The sequence below is a fragment of the Caretta caretta genome, chromosome 7, assembly GCF_965140235.1.
Source record: "Caretta caretta isolate rCarCar2 chromosome 7, rCarCar1.hap1, whole genome shotgun sequence".
Taxonomy (NCBI): Eukaryota; Metazoa; Chordata; order Testudines; family Cheloniidae; genus Caretta; species Caretta caretta.
In genome coordinates this window covers 121366490-121394081 of record NC_134212.1, presented here as the reverse complement: position 1 = coordinate 121394081, position 27592 = coordinate 121366490, and the positions used below count along the sequence as shown (strand labels likewise).

Sequence of the window (27592 nt, the reverse complement as noted above, 5' to 3'; positions counted from 1 at the left end):
CCCCTACAGTTACCACACTGTGAAATTTCAGATTTAAATAGCTGAAATCTTGAAAGTTATGATTTTAAAAATCCTATTACTGTGAACAGGGCCAGCTCCAGGCACCAGCTTTGCAAGCAGCATTTGGGGCGGCATTTAGAATGGGGCGGGAGTCCGTGTCCTGCGGTAGCAATTCGGCGGCGACTGCTTGGGGTGGCAAAATTGGTAGAGCCGCCCCGACTGTGAAATTGACCAAAATGGACCGTTAATTTGGTAGGACCCTACTCATGGACTTCAGCGAGGTTATACCAGAATAACTGAAAGCAGAATGTGACCTAGTGTCCTTCATAGGCCCCTACCTTATTTGTGTGTGTGTATATATATATATACGGGGTGTGTGTGTGTGTGTGTGTATGTATATATATATATATATATATATATATATATGGTATACAACTTTAGAAATGCCTGCCCTGCTGGTTTTCTGACTTCATCTCTTTAGGCCAGCCAGCTCCTTTACTAGTGTATATCTGGAATAGCTCCATAGAAGTCAGTGGAATTACTCCAGGCTTACTCTGGTATAAGTGGAAGCAGAATTTGCCTGTTTGCTTCTTATGATATCAAGGCAATAAATCTTGCTGCTAGAGCTTATCTTAGTCTCCTTAGTTCAAAATATCATGGAGAAAAGAAGTTCTTAGCTAGACCCCATCAGAACGTCACAGACATTTATCACAGAATGTATAAGGAATTCATTGAATAGACACATTTTTTATGACCAGGTATGTGATTGAAATGACCATAGCCTCCTCCTTTGGTTCCCTTCCAATTTCATCCAGGCATGACAGCTAAAATTACCAGTTTAGAGCTAGAAAGCCACGTCTCTCTCACCAACAGAAGTTGGTCCAATAAAAGATATTACCTCATCCACCTTGTCTCTCTAATCTCCTGGGACCAATATGGTTACGACTACACCACATACAATTTAGAGCTACTATTTTAGGAGATCTCCTTTGCAGCTGTTCACTGCACTGCGAAGATACGGAGGAGAGGACTGAAAAGCACATGTTGACATCAAACCTCCTTTTAGCTGTGGAATCCAGTTTTAGATCTTTACAACCGCCCATTTTCCTTCCTCTTTGTGGCACTGATTCAGGCACACGTCCTGATTCAAGGCAGCATTTAAATCTATGCTTATGTCCCATTGACTTCAATGGGATTTAAGCACTTACACATACATTTAGGTGTGCTTCAGTGCTGTCCTGAATAGGAATAGACTGAAGCACATGGCCAGCTTCTTTCCTGAACTGGGACCTAAAGCCATACTTGTGCTATTTTAAAACAAGCTATGAAGCGCCAGAAAAAGAGAACTAGATTTATTAGTAGGTTTATCACATCATTGTGTGAATGCTTCTTGCAGATTAAGGTTACTCCAGAGTATAAACCTACTGTATGTAATATGTAAAATAGATGAACCATTCTTTTAGATGAGTGCAAAACAAACTAGAAACTTTTGCAGACTGTAGATGTGTATTTTTCTCACATGTTAATGGGCCAAGGTAAAGACCTAAGGTTTACATTGACCTGCTAACTCGTGTTAATGCTATAACTGCTTTGTCTTCCCTAGGATCTTACCAGGTTTAATTAATATGAGGTAGGAACATACCTTTTTTCCTACTACAGACAAGACCTTACAGTGTAAGGTCATAAGGGCAGACTCTATGGGCCAGATCCTGATATCATTTACACCAGCGGTTCTCAACTGGGGTTCCAGCAGCTCTGAAACCTGGGAAGGTTTTGGAGGGCTGAAACCTCAAGCTCTCCCCGGACTAGTCTACATTAATTAAACCCCCCTTTGGGCTAGTTTACACTGGCAACGCTAATGCGGCAGAGCTGTAACGTGCCTTGTGCGGTCACGGCATAGCTCTAGAAAAACCTCAGCACTGGGGCACTGTCTACACTGATGCTTTACAGCGCTGCAACTTGCTGCGCTCAGGGGTGTGTTTTTTCACACCCCCGAGCGAGAAAGTTGCAGTGCTGTAAATTGCCAGTGTAGACAAGCTCAGAGCTGCCCAGGCCCAGGCCTGGCTCCAGGGCTGTCAGAGCCCACGGGGAGCAGCCACTGGCACAGGTGGGTGGCCTGCTGAGGTGTCGCTCCCTCCCTGGACCCTGCTGTGCGGACCTGGCCTGAGCCCCACCGGCCCTTGCCCCCCCTCTCCCCCAAATAGAAGGCAAACTACGCCTATGCCCAAGGGTCCCACCCCTGGCCTGGAGCCCTGAGTCCCCCTCACCTCCCGCTGGGACCTGGAGTTTTTATAGCATGTTGAGGTTGCCTCAGAAGGAAAAAGGTTGAGAACTCCTGATTTACACCAGTGCAAATCCAGAGCGACTGTGTTAACTTCAATTGAGTCCCTCTGGATTTACATGGATGTAACAAACCAACATTTTGCCCCTTTTCTTTTTACTTGTCTGTAACGCACTGAGACATTTCTGGAATTATGTAAACAATATCAGAGGTGCTGGGGGGTGCTCCACCCCTGCTCCGCCCCAGGCCCCGCCTCCAATCCACCCCTTCCCCCAAGCCCCCACCCCACCTCTTCCCGCCCCACCCTGTTCCACTCCCTCCCCGCCTCTTCCTGCCCCTCCTCCAAGTCTCCTGAATGCTGCTGAAGAGCAGATCGTGGCGGGCGGGAGGCACTGGGAGGGAGGGGGAGGAGTTGATCCGCGGGCTCCCACTATTTTTTTGCTGGGTGTGCCCCTCCAGCCCTGGAGCACCCATGGATTTGGCGCCTGTGAACAATATAGTGTCTTTCATGCAGAGATTTTAAAGCACTTGCTAAACGCCCCACAAGCTCACCCATGAAGTGGGCATTATTATCCAGATGAGGAAAGTGAGACACACAGAAATTGAGTTGATCTCCTCAAGCAATCATTTCTAGACTCAGGAATAGGTCCCCAGTCATTTGTCCTCCACCTCTGAATATTAGGCATCAGGCCATATTCCCTCTGATCTGTGAGCATTTAGGAAGGGTCAAATGGGCTACTAATGGCCACAGTTCAGAAAAGCAGCTAAGAACATGCTAAAGTTCATCCTTGTTCAGGACTGTAGTTAAGCGTATGCTTAGCACATGTTTGAGTCCCATTGACTTCAGTGGGACTGAAGTAGATGCTGAAGGACCTTTTTAAAATGGGAATGCCTTCCTGCCTGGGGGCCAAAGTGTGTTTGTGCTACCGAGAAAGCATGAACACTCATGTGTTGCTCTGAGCATTGGCTTTGGTTGCAAAATAAACCAATTCCAAATTAGAAAATTAGCATGGAAGCTTTGAGTGTCTTGTTCAAAACTTACTGGCATGCTCCCTCAAAATATTCCTGTTTACTAAGGGAAACACTGACTGCTTTTAACACCACACGGCTATTCATAGTCTTTGTGCCATTTTGTACTTGCAGATCAATTTGAAATGCTTACAGATGATGTACAGAATGCTTTGTTTCAGAGTAGCAGCCGTGTTAATCTGTATCCGCAAAAAGAAAAGGAGTACTTGTGGCACCTTAGAGACTAACAAATTTATTTGAGCATAAGCTTTCGTGAGCTACAGCTCACTTCATCTGATGCAACTGTAGCTCACGAAAGCTTATGCTCAAATAAATTTGTTAGTCTCTATGGTGCCACAAATCCTCCTTTTCTTTTTGCAGAATGCTTTGTGTGTGTGTGTGTGTGTGTGTGTGTGTTATGAACAAGATGGTGCAGGACACCTCATTACACAATATTTGTCCCAGAAACTACTATTAATCAGGAAACACGCACCCTCTGTACTTTGGATTCCTTTCTTGTTTAAGCATGAATGTATTTCCTTTCACTATTTAGACTCTGTTGGGGAAAAAAATGCAGCTGATCAATCCAATTACCAAACTAGATAGGAATTTCTAATTGTGCTGAGTCTGGCTAACAATGTCTATAATTCTATTATCTTCAGTGTTCTGCATTCCTTCTTTCTGGATGTTTCATGTTAGATTCTGGCAGTACATGAGTCTGGTTTCTGTCCCCTCTTTTAGGATCCGGTTCCTGTTTTCTGATTTTTCTCCTTTGCTGTAGCATTTTTATCAGTAGTATGCATGGAGCATTCACAACCCCCTGGTGGGAAATCTGCATTCTGCATAGCATTCTCATTAAGCAAAGGAAGTGAGGCATATTAATATGCATAGAAGTGTGTGTGTGTGTGTGTGTTCTGAATAAAACCCAGAGGAGTGCCTATTCACACTCACCTGGCAGGAAAACAAACATTTTGTGTTTTAAGCAAAATCGTGTATGGAGAAGTCTGCAGCTCCTGTGGAAGAAGGCAAAATTTGGTGCTAGAGTGGCAGATTGAACGATAAATTAAACACAATGCTTTCTGAACAGGTAACTGCTGAGAATAGCTAATAGCTGGCTCCCCCTTCTTTCCCTTTTCCACCATCTGTTCAAACTGGAACATGCCAGCCCAATAATTTTTGAGTTTGAATCTAACTTTCAATCCTATGCTGTGTTGGGTGGGTTTGAAATTAGACCAAATAAATTAATTTTATCCAAACAAATTTACACATACCTAGTTTAAATGTAAAACAGACAGACCCCAATCCCTCACAGTGCTGAGCACTGTTCACTCTGACTTAGGAGTGGTGGAAGCTCCCTAAAAGTGTGAGTGTGGGGCCACCAGTGACCCAACCGTGGGCCCGCCCCGCACACTGCCCCTTCTCCCCAAAGCCCCACCTTGTGTTGCCCCTTTCCCCGAAGCCCCTCCCCTGTGCCACTCATTCCCCCTGAGGCCCCGCTCCTGCGCTGCCTTTCCCTCCAAGATCATGCCCCCAACTTGCTTCTCTGCCCCCTTCTCTCCTCAGCTCACCCTTACAGCTGGTAAAAAGTGGGAGGGCATAACCCTCCCAATTTTAAAAGTGATGGGGCCAGGGCCCCCTGGTCTCCCCCTGTTCCGGCACCCCTGCTCTGACTGACTTCAGTGGGAGCCGGGGATGCTCAACCCCTCACAGAATTGTGCCCCTGAATATGTTGGCATTAGTTCTTTTGCAACCTAGTTTTAATATCTTGTGTGGATTTGTCACAATATAAATGATTCTTTCTGACAGTCCAGACATATCACCTGCAGTGAAACTGCTTCTCCTCTAACTTTGTGCTCTTTCTCCAACCCTTGGCTTGAACTTTCACTTCTGACTGCTCAATCACAGGAGAAGTTCTCTTTGATACTTGAGACAGTATTGGAGAGACACAGTGAGTCTCTCTAAAATGCTAATTTGGACCTTGTTGGTCAGAAGGGGAACTAATTCAGTCATTCGATTCACACATCTGTTGTTTGCTTGACGAATACGACGCTCTGTCATGAAATACGTGTAATTGGCGACAGAGCGGACATCTTACAGAACTCCCAGCCTTCTTTGAACTACTGTAGAACCTCAGAGTTATGAATACCAGAGTTACAAACTGACCGGTCAGCCACAGACAGAGGTGAAAGTGAGTCGGTACGGCGTACAGGTAAGAAGTGGCCGATGGTACCGGCCCGTACGCAGCCGATGTTAAAGCGCTGCCCTCACTGCCCCTTTTGCCGCCGTGCCCCCCCTTCCCTTCAGGGCTGCCGACGGGGGGCGGGGGCTGCAAAAGGGGCAGCTGCCCTCGGGCCCGGTGATTTAAAAGGGCCTGGGGCTCCCTGCTGCTGCTACCGTGAAGCCCCAGGCCCTTTAAATCACCACCGGAGCTCCAGGCGGCATGGGCCAGGCAGGGTGGAAGGGCTGGCTGGGGGAGGCTGACCTGAAGCATGCCCCTTCTGGGGGCTCCCGTACCGGTAAGTAATCTATCTTACTTTCACCCCTGACCACAGGCCTCATCTGGAACCGGAAGTATGCAATCAGGCAGCAGCAGAGACCAAAAAAAAAAAAAAGAGAGGCAAATACAGTACAGTACTGCGTTAAACATAAACTACTAAAGAAATAAAGGGAAAGTTTAATAAAAGAAAAAAAGATGTGCTATGGTAAGGAAACTGCTTCTGTGCTTGTTTCATTTAAATTAAGGTGGTTAAAAACGGCATTTTTCTTCTGCATAGTAAAGTTTCAAAGCTGTATAAAGTCAGTGTTCAGTTGTAAACTTTTGAAAGAACAACCATAGCGTTTCCGAGGTGTTTGTAACTCTGAGGTTCTACTGTATGTTTGAAGCTTCCAGATCCTATGTCTTGTCTGCTAATTCAGGGCCAGCCAATGGTGTGTCTGTAACAGCTCCTCATAGCATGAAACAGCCTCCCGTGAGTTACTTTGGCTTCCAGATTGAATGAATAGGATATAAAATCCAAATCCCCATAAAATCCAAATGTAACTAGTAACTTGTGCATGAACCCCATAAAAGCACTTTGCAAATACCCTCCACTAAGTACATGTACCTTTAGTGTCCTCGTGGCCAAGATGGAGTCTGCTCTGCAGGCAGCTCTAGCCAAGAGAAGGCGCGCGCAGGAATGCAGCAGGAAAAATTCCTTCCACCCCAGGGGCACCCGTTCCAAACCCCCCACAGAAAAAGTGGATGGATATAACAAAGGGAGATATTTATTTACAGAGGGATGAGAGGAGAAAAACAACAAGGGGAAATGTAGGGGGAGCAGTAGAACAGGGTTGCATCCAAACCAAGGCCCCACAGGCCCAGTGGTAGAAAAGTCTGAAAGAGCAGAGACTGAGCAATGTGTCTGCACACAGAGTTCAGGAGTCCTGAGCAAAGTTCCAGTCCAGTGCTGAGTCTTGGGTGCTCCTGGTTGTCTTCGGCGCCAGTGAACTTTCCCCAACAAACCCTATTCTGCCGCTCTCTGCAAAGCCAGAGAGAGACAACCTCCCCACTTAACTAGCTACAGCCTCCCTCCTTATTCCCAATGCAGAGGCACAAGCCCCAGTACTGACAGCCCCATGCAGCTCTGGGCAGCAGTGATACTGGGTCCAGCTCCGGCCTGTCCTTCTTGGGTGATTCCCCCGAGGCACAGTGCTCCTGCTGCCTCCTGTCCTGGGGTTTCCCCGATCGGCCGCCCTGTCCTTCCCAGGCTTCACTCAGGTTCTCTCTCCTTCACTTTGTCCAGGGCCTCCCTGCTGCAGCCCTTCTTTCCCGGGGCTCCAGAACCACACCCCCAAGTTTCCCTCCTTTCTCTCACTGCTCCCCCTCCCCACTAGGAAAAAGATTTAAAGGGGCCATGCTCTCTAAACCGCAAGGGGTTACATACACAATGATGTCAACTTGGTATCACCACGATTTACGAGTACGAAGTGCATGAATGAAGAATTGCTCAGGCTTTTGGCCTTTGGAGCCCCCTAAAGGGCAGAACATGACACACTGCAAGGTGACAATGGGTGCCCGGAAACCATATCTCTCCAAAGATCAAATGCAAATCAGAACCCACAGAATATTCTGTTTGTGACAGTCTTAACCTGCTGTGTGACTCATTGGGCTGATGTCATCGTTAATTATTCCTGCTATTCATTTATATATCGCCACAAGTGTGCGAGCTGGCATGCAGATCAAAATGAGAAAGGGCTCCCACCTTGAAAAGCTTGCATTCTAAAGAGGCAACATGTAGACAGGGGTAGGGGAGTGGTGCTGATTGGTGAAGTGAGGCATGTGCTGTGTTAGTGATGTTAGTTTGCAGTTTTTTTATTCTAAGCAACCATTGAAAAATATCAGTGGAGGCTTAGCACCTCCAGCGGCCAGCTCCCCCCCTCGCCCCCAGCGTCTCCCATCCGCTGGCAGCCCCACCGATCAGCTCCTTCCCCTCCCTTCCTGTGCCTCCTGCCCACCGTGATCAGCTGTTCCGCGTGTGCAGAAGGCACGGGGGGAGGGGGTGGAACTGGGCAGGAAGAGGCGGGGCAGGAGTGGGGGTTTGGGGAAAAGGGTCAGGTGGGGCAGGGCCTGGGGCAGAACGGGGGGTTGAGCACCCCTGGGGCCTGGAGGAAGCCGGTGTCTGTGCTCCCTTCAGTTCAAGCCCCACCCAAACCCCCTCAATTCAGCCCCCTCCATTCAGTCCCCCATCCCCGATCATCACCACCCCATCAGTTCATTGCCCACCCCGTCGACCCCCACCGCCCTCAGTTCACCCTCTCAGTGCTTATCCCATCTGCTTAGAACTCACCATCAGTACAGCCTCCTACTCCATCAGCCCCCATCCCCCTCACTTCAACCCCGCTACGCCCCCCAGCCTCACCTCTGCTCCTTAGGGTTCTTTATCCTTCCCAGGCCTGGGTGGGGCTGCAGGGGGTCCCCTCTCCCACTTCCCAGGCTGACAGTGAGAGCCCGGCCAGCGCCTGGTGCTGACTGTGGGAGTCCAGCCCGCTGTCTGTCCTCAGGTGGAACATGGCCCTGCCACCCCAGGGTTGCTGACAGCGGGAGCCCCGGCCGCGCCCAGGGCGGCTGACATGATTTCTGAGTGAGGCTTAGAAATTGCGACTCTCGCGATCAGTTCATGAGAGTTGGCATGTCCGAGTCCATAATGGTCATGCTTCCTTTCTTCCAGCTCTATCAGTCCTTTCTATTTAGGTGGTAGGCTCTTTGGGGCAGGGATTGTATTTTACGATGTGAGTGGGCTCCCAAGCTCTGATACTATTTAGGCAGGAGCTAAATTGTACCTGCTCTTGAAGACAAGGAAAATGATCTTACATTTAAAGCTGATGGACCTACATCGGGAAGGAATTTCTCCACTGACTGTAATATGTTGTGTATTCCTGTAGGGAAGATAGAAAGGGCATGCTTTATTTAAAATGCCATATTAAGACTTTATTTTAAAAGTCATAAACAATATGACAATAACTAGATCTTTATTTAACTAAAGACTTTGGGTTTCGTGTCTCTTTTGTGTGGTGCAGTAGGAAGGGATGGTGGGTCAGAAATTAGTCAGATAGTTTGACTTTTCGGCCTGTTCTTAGGGGGAAATGTATTGAGATGAGTTGAGTTTCTCTGTGTATGGCAGAGAAAGTTTTAAGTATGAGTCATTCCTATGTGGGATTTTATCCAATTGCCTCCCACATCTACAATAAGGCTCCCAAAGTGGCTTCTTTGTATGAACTGAGAAGATGCATTCCGGCGCCTGAGTGTTTATGAGAAGTAAACACAGTGGAGTGCCCCCAGGTCTTATAACTTCAAGATTTAAAGGTAACAGAAAAAATAAAACAAAACTAGGCAAAGTGTCACAGTCTGATCATGTACATTCTGTGACTCTAGGTTTCCACAGGGTCATGATGATAGCGCAGAAAGGCAGTTGTCTGCTCCTCAGACCTCACATGGAGAATACAAGTTTTCTGACAGCAAATAAGTTTATTTTTTTAGAAAATGTGTCTATTTTGGTACATTGCCAAAAAGTAAAAGCACTCCTACCATTCTTTATGAGATTGACTTTGTCTCTTAACTACTACAAGCAATGTCTCTGGGTATGTCTACACTACGGAATAAGGTCGAATTTATAGAAGTCGGTTTTTTAGAAATCGGTTTTATAAATTCGAGTGTGTGTGTCCCCACAGTAAATGCTCTAAGTGCATTAAGTGCATTAACTCGGCGGAGCGCTTCCACAGTACCGAGGCAAGCGTCGACTTCCGGAGCGTTGCACTGTGGGTAGCTATCCCACAGTTCCCGCAGTCTCCGCTGCCCATTGGAATTCTGGGTTGAGATCCCAATGCCTGATGGGGCTAAAACATTGTCGCGGGTGGTTCTGGGTACATATCGTCAGCCTCCCGTTCCCTCCCTCCCCCCGTGAAAGCAAGGGCAGACAATCATTTCGCGCCTTTTTTCCTGAGTTACCTGTGCAGACGCCATACCATGGCAAGCATGGAGCCCGCTCAGGTAACCGTCACCCTATGTCTCCTGGGTGCTGGCAGACGCGGTACGGCATTGCTACACAGTAGCAGCAACCCCTTGCCTTGTGGCAGCAGACGGTACAGTACGACTGGTAGCCGTCATCGTCATGTCTGAGGTGCTCCTGGTCGCCTCTGTGAGGTCGATCAGGAGCGCCTGGGCAGACATGGGCGCAGGAACTAAATTTGGAGTGACTTGACCAGGTCATTCTCTTTAGTCCTGCAGTCAGTCCTATTGAACCGTCTTATGGTGAGCGGGCAGGCGATACGGACTGCTAGCAGTCGTGCTGTACCATCTTCTGCCGAGCAGTCATGAGATGTGGATGGCATGCAGTCCGTCTGCTGCCAGCCAAAGATGTAAAAGATAGATGGAGTGGGTCAAAACAAGAAATAGACCAGATTTGTTTTGTACTCATTTGCTTCCCCCCCCTCCCCTGTCTAGGGGACTCATTCTTCTAGATCACACTGCAGTCAAGATGCAGCGAGGTAAATCTAGCCATGTATCAATCAGAGGCCAGGCTAACCTTCTTGCTCCAATAAGGACAATAACTTAGGTGCACCATTTCTTATTGGAACCCTCTGTGAAGTCCTGCCTGAAATACTCCTTGATGTAAAGCCACCCCCTTTGTTGATTTTAGCTCCCTGAAGCCAACCCTGTAAGCGCCCCTCCCAGCGTCAGAGCAATGGCAAACAATCGGGCATCTGAGAGTGCTGTCCAGAGCAGTCACAATGGAGCGCTCTGATGGGGCTAAAACATTGTCGCGGGTGGTTCTGGGTACGTGTCGTCAGGCCCCCGTTCCCTCCCTCCCTCCGTGAAAGCAAGGGCAGACAATCATTTCGCGCCTTTTTTCCTGAGTTACCTGTGCAGACGCCATACCACAGCAAGCATGGAGCCCGCTCAGGTAACCGTCACCCTATGTCTCCTGGGTGCTGGCAGACGCGGTACGGCTTTGCTGCACAGTAGCAGCAACCCCTTGCCTTCTGGCAGCAGACGGTGCAATACGATTGGTAGTCGTCCTCATCGTGTCCGAGGTGCTCCTGGCCGCGTCGGCTGGGAGCGCCTGGGCAGACATGGGCGCAGGGACTAAATTTGGAGTGACTTGACCAGGTCATTCTCTTTAGTCCTGCAGTCAGTCCTATTGAACCGTCTTATGGTGAGCAGGCAGGCGATACGGACTGCTAGCAGTCGTACTGTACCATCTTCTGCCAGGCAGGCAAGAGATGAGGATTGCTAGCAGTCGTATTGCACCATCTTCTGCCAGGCAGGCAAGAGATGGGGATGGCTAGCAGGCGTACTGTACCATCTTCTGCCAAGCAGCCATGAGATGTGGATGGCATGCAGTCCTTCTGCACCGTCTGCTGCCAGCCAAAGATGTAAAAGATAGATGGAGTGGGTCAAAACAAGAAATAGACCAGATTTGATTTGTACTCATTTGCCTCCTCCCCTGTCTAGGGGACTCATTCCTCTAGGTCACACTGCAGTCACTCACAGAGAAGGTGCAGCGAGGTAAATCTAGCCATGTATCAATCAGAGGCCAGGCTAACCTCCTTGTTCCAATAACAACGATAACTTAGGTGCACCATTTCTTATTGGAACCCTCCGTGCAGTCCTGCCTGAAATACTCCTTGATGTACAGGCACCCCCTTTGTTGATTTTAGCTCCCTGAAGCCAACCCTGTAAGCCGTGTCGTCAGTCGCCCCTCCCTCCGTCAGAGCAACGGCAGACAATCGTTCCGCGCCTTTTTTCTGTGCGGACGCCATACCACGGCAAGCATGGAGCCCGCTCAGCTCACTTTGGCAATTAGGAGCACATTAACCACCACACGCATTATTCAGCAGTATATGCAGCACCAGAACATGGCAACGCGATACCGGGCGAGGAGGCGACGTCAGCGCGGTCCCGTGAGTGATCAGGACATGGACACAGATTTCTCTGAAAGCATGGGCCCTGACAATGCATGCATCATGGTGCTAATGGGGCAGGTTCATGCTGTGGAACGCCGATTCTGGGCTCGGGAAACAAGCACAGACTGGTGGGACCGCATAGTGTTGCAGGTCTGGGACGATTCCCAGTGGCTACGAAACTTTCGCATGCGTAAGGGCACTTTCATGGAACTTTGTGACTTGCTTTCCCCTGTCCTGAAGCGCATGAATACCAAGATGAGAGCAGCCCTCACAGTTGAGAAGCGAGTGGCGATAGCCCTGTGGAAGCTTGCAACGCCAGACAGCTACCGGTCAGTTGGGAATCAATTTGGAGTGGGCAAATCTACTGTGGGGGCTGCTGTGATGCAAGTAGCCCACGCAATCAAAGATCTGCTGATATCAAGGGTAGTGACCCTGGGAAATGTGCAGGTCATAGTGGATGGCTTTGCTGCAATGGGATTCCCTAACTGTGGTGGGGCTATAGATGGAACCCATATCCCTATCTTGGCACCGGAGCACCAAGCCGCCGAGTACATAAACCGCAAGGGGTACTTTTCAATAGTGCTGCAAGCTCTGGTGGATCACAAGGGACGTTTCACCAACATCAACGTGGGATGGCCGGGAAAGGTGCATGATGCTCGCATCTTCAGGAACTCTGGTCTGTTTCAAAAGCTGCAGGAAGGGACTTTATTCCCAGACCAGAAAATAACTGTTGGGGATGTTGAAATGCCTATATGTATCCTTGGGGACCCAGCCTACCCCTTAATGCCATGGCTCATGAAGCCGTACACAGGCAGCCTGGACAGTGGTCAGGAGCTGTTCAACTACAGGCTGAGCAAGTGCAGAATGGTGGTAGAATGTGCATTTGGACGTTTAAAGGCGCGCTGGCGCAGTTTATTGACTTGCTTAGACCTCAGCGAAACCAATATTCCCACTGTTATTACTGCTTGCTGTGTGCTCCACAATATCTGTGAGAGTAAGGGGGAGACGTTTATGGCGGGGTGGGAGGTTGAGGCAAATCGCCTGGCTGCTGGTTACGCGCAGCCAGACACCAGGGCGGTTAGAAGAGCACAGGAGGGCGCGGTACGCATCAGAGAAGCTTTGAAAAACAGTTTCATGACTGGCCAGGCTACGGTGTAAAAGTTCTGTTTGTTTCTCCTTGATGAACCCCCCCGCCCCTTGGTTCACTCTACTTCCCTGTAAGCTAACCACCCTCCCCTCCTCCCTTTAATCATTGCTTGCAGAGCCAATAAAGTCATTGCTGCTTCACAGTCATGCATTCGTTATTCATTCATCACACAAATAGGGGGATGACTACCAAGGTATCCCAGGAGGGGTGGTGGAGGAGGGAAGGAAAATGCCACACAGCACTTTAAGCACAGCACTTTAAAAGTTTACAACTTTAAAATTTATTGAATGACAGCCTTCTTTTTTTTGGGCAATCCTCTGTGGGGGAGTGGCTGGTTGGCCGGAGGCCTCCCCACCGTGTTCTTGGGCGTCTGGGTGTGGAGGCTATGGAACTTGGGGAGGAGGGCGGTTGGTTACAGAGGGGCTGCAGTGGCAGTCTGTGCTCCAGCTGCCTTTGCTGCAGCTCAACCATACACTGGAGCATACTGGTTTGGTCCTGCAGCAGCCTCAGCATTGAATCCTGCCTCCTCTCATCACGCTGCCGCCACCTTTGAGCTTCAGCCCTGTCTTCAGCCCGCCACTTACTCTCTTCAGCCCGCCACTTACTCTCTTCAGCCCTCCACCTCTCCTCCCGGTCATTTTGTGCTTTCCTGCACTCTGACATTATTTGCCTCCACGCATTCGTCTGTGCTCTGTCAGTGTGGGAGGACAGCATGAGCTCGGAGAACATTTCATCGCGAGTGCGTTTTTTTTTCTTTCTAAGCTTCACTAGCCTCTGGGAAGGAGAAGATCCTGTGATCATTGAAACACATGCAGCTGGTGGAGAAAAAAAAAGGGACAGCGGTATTTAAAAAGACACATTTTATAAAACAGTGGCTACACTCTTTCAGGGTAAACCTTGAAAGTTAACATTACATACATAGCACATGTGCTTTCGTTACAAGGTCGCATTTTGCCTCCTCCCACCGCGTGAACGGATTTTGGTTGAATGCCAGCAAACATACACTGCAATGCTTTGTTCTACAGTGATTCCCCAGTACGTGTTGCTGGCCTGGAGTGGTAAAGTGTCCTACCATGAAGGACGAAATAAGGCTGCCCTCCCCAGAAACCTTTTGCAAAGGCAGAACCGCAAATGCCAGGGCAAAGTAATCCTTTCACATGCTTGCTTTTAAACCATGTATAGCATTTTAAAAGGTACACTCACCAGAGGTCCCTTCTCCGCCTGCTGAGTCCAGGAGGCAGCCTTGGGTGGGTTCGGGGGGTACTGGCTCCAGGTCTAGGGTGAGAAACAGTTCCTGGCTGTCGGGAAAACCGGTTTCTCCGCTTGCTTGCTGTGAGCTATCTACAACCTCCTCCTCATCATCTTCTTCGTCCCCAAAACCTACTTCTGTATTGCCTCCATCTCCATTGAAGGAGTCAAACAACACGGCTGGGGTAGTGGTGGCTGAACCCCCTAAAATGGCATGCAGCTCATCATAGAAGCGGCATGTTTGGGGCTCTGACCCAGAGCGGCCGTTCGCCTCTCTGGTTTTCTGGTAGGCTTGCCTCAGCTCCTTCAGTTTCACGCGGCACTGCTTCGGGTCCCTGTTATGGCCTCTGTCCTTCATGCCCTGGGAGATTTTCAGAAAGGTTTTGGCATTTCGAAAACTGGAACGGAGTTCTGATAGCACGGATTCCTCTCCCCAAACAGCGATCAGATCCCGTACCTCCCGTTCAGTCCATGCTGGAGCTCTTTTGCGATTCTGGGACTCCATCATGGTCACCTCTGCTGATGAGCTCTGCATGGTCACCTGCAGCTTGCCACGCTGGCCAAACAGGAAATGAGATTCAAAAGTTCGCGGTTCTTTTCCTGTCTACCTGGCCAGTGCATCTGAGTTGAGAGCGCTGTCCAGAGCGGTCAGAATGGAGCACTCTGGGATAGCTCCCGGAGGCCAATACCATCGAATTGTGTCCACAGTACCCCAAATTCGAGCCGGCAACGTCGATTTAAGCGCTAATCCACTTGTCAGGGGTGGAGTAAGGAAATCGATTTTAAGAGCCCTTTAAGTCGAAATAAAGGGCTTCATTGTGTGGACGGGTGCAGGTTTAAATCGATTTAACGCTGCTAAATTCGATCTAAAGTCCTAGTGTAGACCAGGGCTCTGTCTCCCCTTCCTTTCATTTCTCTTTTGTTTGCCTCTTGAATTTTCTACTTTGGTTTATTTTCAATAAGGATGAGTTTGTTTTTCCATTTTCTTGGCTTTCCCAAGTTCTAAGAAACATATCACAAAACTAGAGATGGGCCTGAACCAAATGTCCTATAACTCTGGGAAAATCTGAACCTAGATCCTAACTTTGGGGATACAATGGGCAAATGAAAAAAACAGAAAAATTTTTGTTTCGGGTCAAACAAAAACATTTATTTTTTTGAAGGTATTTACCTTTAAAAACAAAGTAAAATTCAAAACAAAAATAATTGAAAATAAAATCAAAACACTTCATTTAGAAAACATTAAAAGGAAAATTTTTGATTTTATTTTATTTTATTTTTTTAGCTGAAACAATTTGACAAATTGAACACGAATCTGCAAAATGTTTCTGTCAACCCAAATATGCATCTTTTGACAAAATAAAAATTTCATCTGAAAAATTTTACCGAGCTCTAGATATAATGAATTTGCATATATACAGCATCTTCCATCCTCAGTCCCCTCAAAGTACTTTACAAAGTGAATTCTATACTGTGCACAGCAATCATTCCACCTGCCACTGAAATGCAGCCACTGCTGGGCTGAAAAGGGGAAACTGTCTAATACTGTGCACTGCACAATTAATTTAGGACGGGAAGCGAAGAATACCACTGAACAACTGCAAGGAGAGTTTGGCAAAGACAGAGGTATGAGTTGGGATTTTTAGTGAGAAAGCTGGGCTTACCATCCTACTCTTATGTGGGATGTTGGATCTTGATTGACTGCAAGTGCCCTGTTACACAGTTTTACTTCTCATCCAAAAGATGGGTTGCTTTTTGCCAGATCACTTCAGCTCATCTCTAACGGCCATGTTGCTTTACAGCCTCATCTGCTTTATATTTCAGACACTTCCCCTAAATTTTCAAAGCGGTGCCAAACGGCCTCTTAGCCGCACAACTCCTGTTAAAGACCTTGGAGGAGGGAGTGACCCATCATAAGTGTTGGAATCATGCCCATCTTCCCGGAGGGCTCCTCCCTGAGAGTTTCAGAAGGAGCCCTGGTCCGTTTTCTTGACTGTGAGTGGAGTCCCCACATAATGGCACAAGTAGAATGGTAAAACCCCGTTTGTGGAGGCTGATTTTGAAAGGGCATATGACATTTCAGTCAATAGACGTTAGACTTAGGACCTGCAATTCTCGTTGACATCAGTGAGCAATTTGGGGGTGCTGCAGTTCTCAGGGTTTTAGTTGCAAAAACTCCACAAGGAGATATAACGTTCAGTGAAAATATTAGTAAGACAAAATTACCAAATGAACACGGGGGAGAGGGGAGGAAGAGGAGAAGAAATGGAGTTGGTGGAAGGAGGGAAAGCAGAAAGAATGAAGAGAAATGCTAGAGGGAATTTTTGACACCCCACCCCGCCTTTTTTACTTCTGTTTCCTTCAGTGGATTACACTGATTCAAGTGAGTTCAGAGCTGATCCCTTTTACTTAATTAACAGAAAAAGATGAGTCGTGTCCAGATACAATTACATTTCTCCTTGTTCCCTTGCAATCTCTACACTCCTGTTTCCTATTAAGCAGTTTCATTTTATGATGCAATGTATTCTTCTATCAGAGGCCATGCATGAGTCTGATTCCCAATGTCTTAGAGACCCTTTTTTCCCAGTCCTAATACTTGAATTTCCTTTGTTCGTATTAGACCCTCTTTAGATCATTCTTGCAGTATATACACATCATGTAATATACATTGACAGGTCATTTACTGGGATCATGTATTAATTTCTAGCACCATACGTGTGCACAGTGCTTTGCAGACAAGACAGAAGGAGAAAGTCCCTGTGCCCAAAAGCTTGCAGGTGAAGCACTTGATGCTGTGAGTTGTGGGTTGGATCCTGGGTGCTGCAGGAAGTCAGTGGGAGTTGCAGGTGCCCCACACCTTGGAGGATCAAGCTCTTTGGTAGGCAATAGACAAAGTATCAACAATGGGGAGGGTGAATGGATATAACAAAGTCACTATGTTATAAATGCTGACAGTAATATGTGCCTTTTGGGTCTTGTAGTTGTAGGGTTATTAGTGCTGTAGATTATAGTTCTCTCCATGGTTGTATGTGCACGCATCTGTATATGTATATACAGGAGGTGTCCTTAAGAAGTCAACATTTGCCAGCAGTCAGCATGCAGAGGTAGCTGAGGTACCATCCCTTTGAAGAGGGGTGTTTGGTGGTAGATGAAGGGATGAGTAGTGGTGAAAGGCTGGCTCAAAGAAGAGCAATCTTAGGGGGGACTTGATGGAGGAGTGTCATTGGGGGGTCTTGTTTGATCAGGGAGCCTCTTTCAGGTCGCAGCAGACAGCATGAAAAAATGAATAGCTGGCAGAGCACGGAGGAGGAGGAGGAGGTGCAGACAGAAAGCAAAGCAGAGATGTAGGCGGTGCAGAGCCTGGAATGAGGATACTGATAACCCCTCCACTTCCCCCAGCCAACTCCTTGGTTTGAACCTTTATTAAATTAAGCTAGGGGCTACCCAGAACCCTGGGGATTTTTCTTCCGAACCATCTGAACTGGAAGCAGGAATCCTTTGAAGCCCACTGCCTAGGGAGGGTATGACATGCTAAATAGTTGGTGTTTTGTGTGAGGCTTAGTCTCTGAAACCCCTAAAGGGGAAAAACTTGCAGCAGAGAAGTGAAAGCAATCTTCTTCTCGCCCATATCCCCCGCTCCCTTATCACTCAGATAATTTACCCTTATCCTCTAGAAAAGAGAAAAAGGGATTTGTATGGCCCAGAAATTTAAAAAACAACCATACCTAGAGTGCCCCAGATTCTCTCCCACAAAAAAAAAGCGCATAGTGGAAAATCCTTTCCATGTAGAACACTGTGGTCACTTCCTACTATATCACTGTTGTTGCTATCTGTTAGATACATAACTGAGAAATCACTTGTCTCCATCATCATAATTCAGTGTAGGGGGTCAAACCCTGAATTCCTTGCTCATTTTGTCACCTCAATCCTTGCTCAGGCAAAACTTCCAGTGACATCAATAACGTGGTAAAACCCAAGGATTCCTAAATAATGTTGCACAGTTGGCTAAACTCTTTGGGATCCCTTGGGAATCTGAAGAAGTGGGTTCTTTACCCATGAAAGCTTTTGCCCAAATAAATCTGTTGGTCTTTAAGGTGCCACTGGACTCCTCATTGTTTTTGTGGATACAGACTAACATGGCTACCCCTCTGATATTTGGGGTGAGAGTAAGACATCGTCAGAAATGAGAAATTTCATGCTGATTGGGGCAATGTACTGAGGTGAAAACTAGCAGTGTCCCTACCTCACATTCCAGAATTTCACTGTGTGGACTAATTGTGCAATTTTATTCTCACACACACACACTACACGTGCATAGACACACACACAATACATTTGAAACTAATAAACAGTCTGTCTTAAATGTTCTTAACATTCACGCTGGAGATTGGCTGCAGCAAAGAAACAAGGCTGGATCATGGACCAGTGTCTTATTAGCAGCTTGTTCTATACTGCCAAAGTGAGAAATAGAGCTGCACTGAAGCAAGAAAACAATGCCAGCATGAGATTCTGCTGACGACTGACCACCCAATGTCCTCTCTTTTGTTTGAGATTTCACCATAATGACCAGATGGAATTATTTGTTCATAACTCCACATATTCTGCATAAGCGGTGTTCCGTGCTTCATGTCATTACACTACTTACATTCATGCAGGATGAATCTCAATATTTTAATTTCCTTATAATGGGATTTTAGAATTCGGCTGCATCATTTTCGATTTATCAAAAATCAGATCAGTAGGATCAGGCTGGCAACCCTAAAAGATCCACCCTTTTAGATGTTCACAAATCCCTTTTATGCATTAATAATACTTTGCTCTCCTATAAACCTTTTGTACAACATTCATGAATTAAGCCTCACAAGTCACCCTGTGTGGTTGAGAAATGTTATTGCCATTGTATGGATGGGCCATATTATATGGGGAAACCGAGCCACTGCGAGGTTGAATTGCTTGTCCAAAACCAAGTTAAGTTAGTAACAGTTCAGAATAGAATGTAGGTCTGCTCGCTTTGTCCAGTGTCTCAGCCACAAAACAGTCTTTCTCCCTAAACCTCCATTCAATTTTTTTGTCCAGCAGCTGAAGGGAAATGTGAAGCATCCTTGTGGAAAATAAGCTTTTTGAAACCTTGACTGCAAGCTACATGACAGTTGTCAGCTAGGCTGTCCATGTGTGGTTAAGGGGAATGAAATTTAAAGGACCTTCTGTTTCTATGCACAAAGGTCTCTACCAGTTCACCTACACAGAAGAATCTGCGTCAGCTGCCAGTATTCATTTTTTCTTCCTTTGTGGGTTTCCAGCCTGGAAGAGGGACAGAAGTCTGATTCTATCCAGCAGGGGCAGTGATGACATAAACACTAGCCAATATAATAGAAAGCATTAGTGCAATTGCTATCTAAATTATCCAGGGTAACACCAGTTCCTGTTCTGCTCCTTTTTCTGCATTAACTGCTAGGGCTCGGAGTTGTTCCTAAGACGAGGAGAATCAATCACGTGATACAAACAGTCTGTTTTTAATTTTGAATATTCCAACATTATCTGGAAATAGCAGATTATTTAAAGAGGAGACTAGAGCAATTCAGTTTAAGCAAACCAAAGAGGTTACACTGCACCCCAGCGACCTGTGGGGGTGATCTTGTCAGATCTGCCAAAATAAGCGGGGTTGAAATGGTATAAGAGACCACTAGTGAGAACCCCTATGTTGCAAGATGTGCTCTCAGTGATTCAATAGAGATGGCATTTCTCCTTGGTGAGTCAGTACTGAACCAGTATTCTGGAGAGGTGCTAGGGAGTGCCATCCTAACAGGGGTGCCGTCTTCCAGAGGACTCAAGTTTCTGGTCATGTGCTGTTGTAAAATAAATAATCTGAGGGAGAAGTTTAGCAAACAGAGTCAATCTGTGGAACTCTTTGCCAGAGGATGTTGTGAAGGCCAAGACTATAACAGGGTTCAAAAAAGAACTAGATAAATTCATGGAGGATAGGTCCATCAATGGCTATTAGCCACGATGGGCAGGGATGGTGTCCCTAGCCTCTGTTTGCCAGAAGCTGGGAATGGGTGACAGGATGGATCACTTGACGATTACCTGTTCTGTTCATTCCCTCTGGGGAACCTGGCACAGAAGACAGGATACTGGGCTAGATGGACCTTTGATCTGACCAATGTGGCCATTCTTATGTTCTTAAGAGAGTTTTAGCTCTGAGATGCTGACTAATCAAATGTCTCCTCACTTACGTTCTTCCTCTGACTTCACCTAGTACCAGGTTTGCTTCTTGTCCTAAATTAGAATCTGGGGTTGTTACATTCTGCTTTGCAGTTGCTCTGTTTCATCCTTGCATGTCAATGCTGGGCTATTTTGGGGCCAAATCTTGAGGCCCTTGCTTGGGGACAGAAGCCATGTGTGAGTGTGCAGCGTTGGAGGATGGGTACATGGAGTCTTTCTTTGCCTCCCACCTGCTCCCCTGCACAGTGAGCCGTTCCTGTTGGACTGAAGAGCACAGGCGCTATTCCAAGCTAATGCTGCTTGTGATGATAGCCTTCTCGAAGGGGTTGTGATGAGAGGGCCATGGCTATGCACGGGTAATAGAGGGGTTCATGCTGCACCCTTTCAAATGGTGGTGGAGCTGCTCTCTGTGTGTGCTCCTGCAGAGCCCATGGAGGAATTCTGGCTGAGTCAACAAAAAATCCTTCAGCGGCTTTTCTTGCAGAATGGAGTTTCCTGAGCCCACATAATTTGGACCTTGGCTTATAGCCGCGATCTGCTTTTCAGTCCCTACTCAGGCAAAGCTTCCACTGAAGTGGAGAAAGGTTCCTAGGTATGGCCCACAACTGGAATAATAAGGCCTCAATCCTGCACAGATTTAGACACATGCTTAACTTTACACGCACTGAATAGTTCCTGAAATCAAAGGAGTTACTCATAGTTCATAAAGTTAAGCATGGGTGGCAGGATCAAGGCTTAGGTTTGTAAACTATGTTGGTTCAACATTTTTCTTCCATTTATTGCTCTTTACCATTGACAGGTAGCAACATGGCTCAGATTGTACCAAACAGAAGTAATTTAGGTATTAAAACCAGCTGGTTACATTGTTTAGCAGAGGAACTAAATTGATGATCAGCTTTTGAAGCATCAAGTGAGATGTAACAGAAAGGATAATGTGTAATTATTTTTTCTCTGTTGCATTTGAATGCGTATATGTCTTCTGTCTTTGTTATTTATCTGCCAGTTTGATTTTTAATTATTTGTTCTGGAGATAATGAGCGATTGTGCTGTATTTATAGAAAATTCCTGAGCTGTGATATTATCCGCTTCTGTGCTGTCTTTCTGCAAACACGGGTAGGCTGGCGATTAATTATCGCTAAAAATATTAATTAAATTTCAAGAGGTAACGAATAACAAATAGGACTGAAATTTACAAGACTAGCATTTTGATTTAAAATCCAAATATCTACTTAGTTACTCATTTCAAGGCCCTGGTGAGAGGTGACTATAGACATCGACAAGGCATAAAAGCTCAGAACCTTTATCGCTATCGATCAATAAATTAATGATGTATCTCTGCTTCCCCTCCCCAAGGAGTTCCTCTCGGTCAGGTTTTTCTATCTTTGAGTCTGTCGGCATTGGGTTATGCCGTGATTATGGTGCCCGGTGCTAGGGGGAAAGCACAGAACTAGCATACACTTGCACAACTATTTTATCTTATGCTCTTCTGTTCTTTTTTTTTTTTTTTAAGGAAAATTTATTGAAGGCAGAAGCCCTCTGCTTTTCAATCAAACCACCAGTGAGTCCTAAAATCCTGGATATTTTTATTATTTCTTGAGTGATCCTTCTCTCTCTCTCGTTTGGTTTCACAGACAGTGAAATTATTCCTCCCGACTGCCTGCGTCCGAGATCTTTCACTGCAATTCGCCGGCCCTCGCTGCGCAGGGAGACAGAGGATACCCGGCTCTCCGTGAGCCTCTGCGACCTCAACCTCCAGGAAGAGAACTTCCATGTGCTGGCCACCATGTGTCCCATCCCTCAGAACTCCCTCAATTCTCAGCATTCCCATCTCTTCCCATCCCAGCTCGAAAGTGACCTCCGCTTCCACCAGCTCAGGGGAGCCCATATCAAAATCCTGGATGACCAAACTGTGGCCCGGCTGGAACACGCCCGGGAAGAGAGGACTTTGGTTTTCACCAGCAGACCACTTAGAATCAATGAAACCATTTTTGTCAAAATTAACAAATCAAATGCCTCCCGTTCCGGCACATTGTCATACGGAGTGACCTCTTGTGACCCTAGCACTCTGAGGCCCAGTGACCTTCCTTATAACCCAGAATCACTGGTTGACAGGAAGGAATTCTGGGCAGTCTGTAGAATCTTGGTGCCCCTCCAGAGTGGAGACATCTTGGGGTTTATGGTGAACTCGGAAGGCGAACTGCATTTGAGCCATAATGGTACCAGCGCCGGCATGCAGGTCTGCGTGGACTGTTCCCAGCCCCTCTGGATGTTCTTTGGTTTACATGGAGCAGTTATGCAAATTCGAGTATTGGGTATGTTTGTCTATATTTTAAAATTTCACGTGAAAAATTTTGAGGAGGTCTGATTTGTGGGGAGGGGAATTGAATTAACATATTAGAAGGCAATCAGTTTACTTTAGGCCACATACACAAAAAGTATTACACCAACACCGCCCCCCCCCTCCAAAACAAAAACAAAACAACCAAAGACCTCTGTAGTATTGTGAACCTACACCCAAGAATACTGAGTTAGAATACTGTACTTTGCAATTTTATAGCACCTTTCACATAAAGGTCTCCAAGCTCTTTGCAAATACAAACAAATTCATCCTCATAATCTCCTGGTGAAATAGGGAAGTGTAATCCTTTTGCATATAGAGAAAAGGGGTGTCATGGTTTGCCCTAGCTCCTGCAGAAAATCTATGGCAGAGCCTGTTCCTATGCATTAACCACAAGACTAAACAGTCACCTGAGAAAGTCCTCCTGAATCCCTCGTGTTAGATTATGCAAAGAAGCCACAGTGAAATGTACTGTTTCATGCTCCCATCTGAGTGCAAGGCAGAAATCCAACAAACAATGAGATGTTTACGACCCATTCTGTTTTAATTAGGCAAGCGTAAGTGATGCAGGTAGGTAAATCTTTTAAAATAGATGATCTTTATCTCAAGAGGTTTCAGAGTAGCAGCCGCGTTAGTCTGTATTCCCAAAAAGAAAAGGAGTACTTATGGCACCTTAGAGACTAACCAATTTATTTGAGCACAAGCTTTCGTGCATCCGATGAAGTGAGCTGCAGCTCACGGAAGCTTATGCTCAAATTAAATTCGTTAGTCTCCAAGGTGCCACAAGTCCTCCTTTTCTTTTTATCTCAACAGTGTCCCTTTAACTGGAATGTTTCTAGCTGGAAAGTGTAGAACAAACACTGAAGGCATGAAAATGGAAGTCTACATGCAAAAAATGCTTGTGCGCTCACCTTTGCTTGTACACACTTAGATTTGTGTGTGCAGGTATCTGCTGTGTGCCGGCACAAGCGCTGTTGCTTGTGCAAGCTGCCGTCTTTATCTTAGCTTTGAAACTGGACCAAGTCCTGGTCCTGCTGATGTCAGTGTCAAAACTTGCAGTGAGGTCTGTGCGAGCAAGATCTGGCCCTCAGAGAGCAGTTTCTTTTTAGTTTATATCCAATATGTAAATAACAAGGGGGTCATTTGCTAACAGTACATGCAAGATATTTCCTTAGGGGCTAATCTGCAATGAAAACGTACATCAGCATAGCTACATCTCTCAGAGGGGTGAAAAATCCATACCCCCCAAGAGACAGAGCTATGCCAGCCTAACCCCCTGGGCAGACAATGCTGTGTTGACAGAATAATTCTGCCACTTCTCAGGGAGGTGGATTAACCCCCCCCATCACTGTGGGGATTGTCTACGCTGAAGTGCAACAGTGTCACAGCTGCAGCATTTTACGTGTAGAGATAACCTAGGAAAGCACTTGAGCCTCAGCCTTAGCTAAAGGGAGGCTGTCCTGTAGTGCTGGACCCGGACGTTAGAAGTTTCACCATATTAGGCAAAAACAATGGCAATACGCTGATAATTTATATACTCCGTAAAGGATTTACAAATAGGTGTTAATTAAAATCCTCTAATGAGTGTCACTTTTGCCATGGAGGGAGAAGCAGCAGTTTAAGGCTGTGCAGGAACTTGGCTTTGAAAAGTCATTTGGCTGAATTTCTTCCAAATTTCTGGTACATGATGTCAACCAAAGAATTTTTCAAATCCCTGTTTGAAGCTGAATGGTTGAAAGATGCTGCTCCCTCTGTGCGCTACTTGCAGCCTGGGTAGCCTGGCTACTCGTTCACTACCATGGCTAGTTCATGATACTCCCCGCTCCAGCACGGAGCTGTGAAATTGAGAAGACAGCCAACAGCCGATGTAGGTACCTGCAGAGTCTACACGGACACTGCCTCACGCGAACTACACCAACACAAGCCCTACACCTCTCGTGGAGGTGGAGTAATGTCATGTCGGTGTAGTGGGGGCACTTACATGGGAGGGAGCAAGGCTGTAGTGTGTACACTGACATAATTAGGTCGACGTAAACTGCCTTATGTCAACCTAACTCTGTAGCGTAGACCAAGCCTCAGAGACAGACAGCCCGACCGTCTCCTACTTCTTTTTACTGTCTGTGCTCTTCCACTCCACTTCCCAATGTCGTGTCAGCCCTCCTGCTCAGGTATGAATTTAGGAACCCTGGCAGATTGCAGACCTGCAATGTGCCTATAAGTCCCTATGGGAAGTTACATCTCTCTTCACTCTTCCAAGGTGCATTTTAAGGGAAAATATGATTATCATAATGCATGATAGGTTGGCTAGATACTGGTGATCTTGCAAGCTCATATCTACATCTCAAGTGAATCATGCATTTAGAATGTGCTCCTTGCTGTAGTATCTTAGTCCCAGTATAAGCATGACCGATTTCACAGTAAGAAAGTTAATCTTTCTGCAGTGCATTACTTCACTTTTAGGAACAGATTTTTTAAAAAAAGTTAGGCTTGCAATTAGATGCCTACTTTGGGCACACAATGACCGGACTGCACATGCAAATAGCTAATTAATGGGATTTGTCGGTGTAATTTAGATGATTTAGTTGGTGTTGGTCCTGCTGGGAGCAGGGGGTTGGACTAGATGACCTCCTGAGGTCTCTTCCAACCCTAAGATTCAATGATTCTATGATAATTACTTAATTTGAAAATATGGCCCTTGGTTTTTTAAAGGCCCACTACAAAAATAATCTCTCCATTGAACAGAAAAAACAAATTCTTTTTGGAAAAGCTAGTGGCTAAACTCTCCTCTTAGGAAATGGGCATAAGCCCCTTGCACGATGATTTGGGGTGAAGCTGCCCACCTGTCTGCAAGGCTTTCTTGCATGATATGGTTTGATTATAGTGACTTATTAGCAATGTAATAGGAGAAGAAAGACCTTAAGTGATCTGTTTAAGACTTATGAACCCTAGGCATAAGTTTTTATTACTAACATCCTGCTGCAATTAAAATACTCAAGCATAACAAATGTGACACTATCATTTATTGCTTTAACCACTATTCATCTTCTAATAGCCACTGGGATCCAATTTGGTTACCATTCCTGTGCTGTTCAGAGACCCTGGCTGGTTTTTTTTTTCCAGCTAGCACATCATTCTGATAATGGTAGATCAAGCCAAAGAGACCTGGGTGGGGAATAAAGAGGATTAAATGATACTATACTTGAGAAGGAAGGTCCCATCTGGCCTGGTAGGCACAGGAAAGAATAGAACCATCAGGCTGCCACCATGCCACAGTTTACTTTGATACCAGATCACCCGTTCTGCCAGCTGTATCATGAGCACACACGGGAACTGTCTCCTGAATTCGGTTGTACGAGGACAAGCTAGAATTTTTGTAAAGTGCAGTGTAAGTGAGGGGAGTTGTTGGCATTAATCTAATGTCCCCAAAGGAAGGATAAGGATCCCTCTGCTGGTACATCTATTGTAATGCTGGCTAGACAGTAACTAACATCATCCAGTACAATGTTAGGACATTTGCACTACCTACGTTATAAGACACATGTCTAAACCATAAATGTAACTTTGCAGCCTTAGGTTGGATTGTTATAAAATGTCAGTCTTTTTAACACAGTTGGGCTGTTTATACAGAGCAGTTGTCAGACTCTCACCAATACTAGCTGCTTCATGATACTCTAGTCACAGGATCGGTCATGCGGATCGATCATTTCCAGGCCTTGGGATGAACTAGATGACCTAATAGAGTATTCCTATCTCTACTCAAGGGTTCTCAAACTGGGGGTCGGGACCCCTCTGGGGGTTGTGAGGTTATTACGGGCGGGAGGGGGGGGAGGTTGCGAGCTGTCAGCTTCCACCCCAAACCACGCTTTGCCTCCAGCATTTATAATGGCATTCAATATATTTTAAACTGTTTTTAATTTATAAGGGGGGTCGCACTCAGAGGCTTGCTATGTGAAAGGGGTCACCAGTACAAAAGTTTGAGAACCACTGCTCTAGGTTCTATGATGCCATAGTGAATCTGAAGCATAAGAAATGTCATTTATATCCATCTTCTCTGGCAGTGAATGGGAAACATGTAAAAGCTCTATTACAACAACAAGAAATGAAGATACAAACAGTGCAAAAGGCACCATTATGGTTGCTTGTTCTAGCGCAGCAATTATGAAGCAGATTTAAATCTCTTCCTAGGGGTATCACTCAAGCCCTTATTAAAATAAGTAAAGCCACCACTCTGAATTAAAGGAACAAAGAGCTGAGCCGTTAGCTCCCAAAGCCAGGAATTTAAAGTCAAGGTGTTGGGTTCTCTCCAGCCTTTCTGCTTTTTCTGCAATACAGATAAAATTATTCCTGGCCACTGGCAATGCCACTGCACAATTAGAAGAATTAAGAAAGGTGAATTAGAGGACTGGATGGCTCAGGAGACTGATTATTGGATACTGACTTTTCCACCTCTAGCTCAGCCATTTGGCTATGGCCAAGGATGATAACAAATGAAAGTCATTGCCATCTGATGGCTGTCTGGTGGCCTATAGTAGGTGCCATTACAGAGTCAACATTTACCAACAGTAGCTGCCCCACCAGTTTCAGAGATACCAGAGTTATTTCCTGGGCTAAGGATCGAGAAGTACTGTAGTATCACAGAAACAATTCCACATGGGTAAACCTTTGCACCTGCACAGAGCTCATTGTAAGATCAAGGCCTGAGATAGGACATTGCAGGGGCTGGTGCAATAAACAGGGGTGTGGTCTTCAGTCTTTATCAATCCAGTATAATTCACTAGAACTAATTTCGTCCTAGGAGAAGTAATAAAACAGAAAATTAAGATTAATTAATCTTTCAAGCAAGCAGAAAATAAATAAAACCCCAAGCACCATCGCAGTTGGGTGAGAGGCTGCAGGGATGTGCCGT

General features: G+C 46.2%; 1 protein-coding gene across 3 annotated transcripts in view; it reads left to right on the top strand.

Annotated features, from left to right (window-relative positions):
- The window catches only part of NEURL1 (neuralized E3 ubiquitin protein ligase 1), a 282729-nt gene that overhangs the window by 229069 nt on the left and 26068 nt on the right, over nt 1-27592 (top strand). For all 3 annotated transcript variants that reach the window (XM_075131090.1, XM_048856167.2, XM_048856168.2), the window contains exon 4: nt 21980-22660. In XM_075131090.1, the coding sequence (XP_074987191.1) occupies nt 21980-22660 (681 nt within the window). The remainder of the gene's footprint in view (nt 1-21979; nt 22661-27592) is intronic.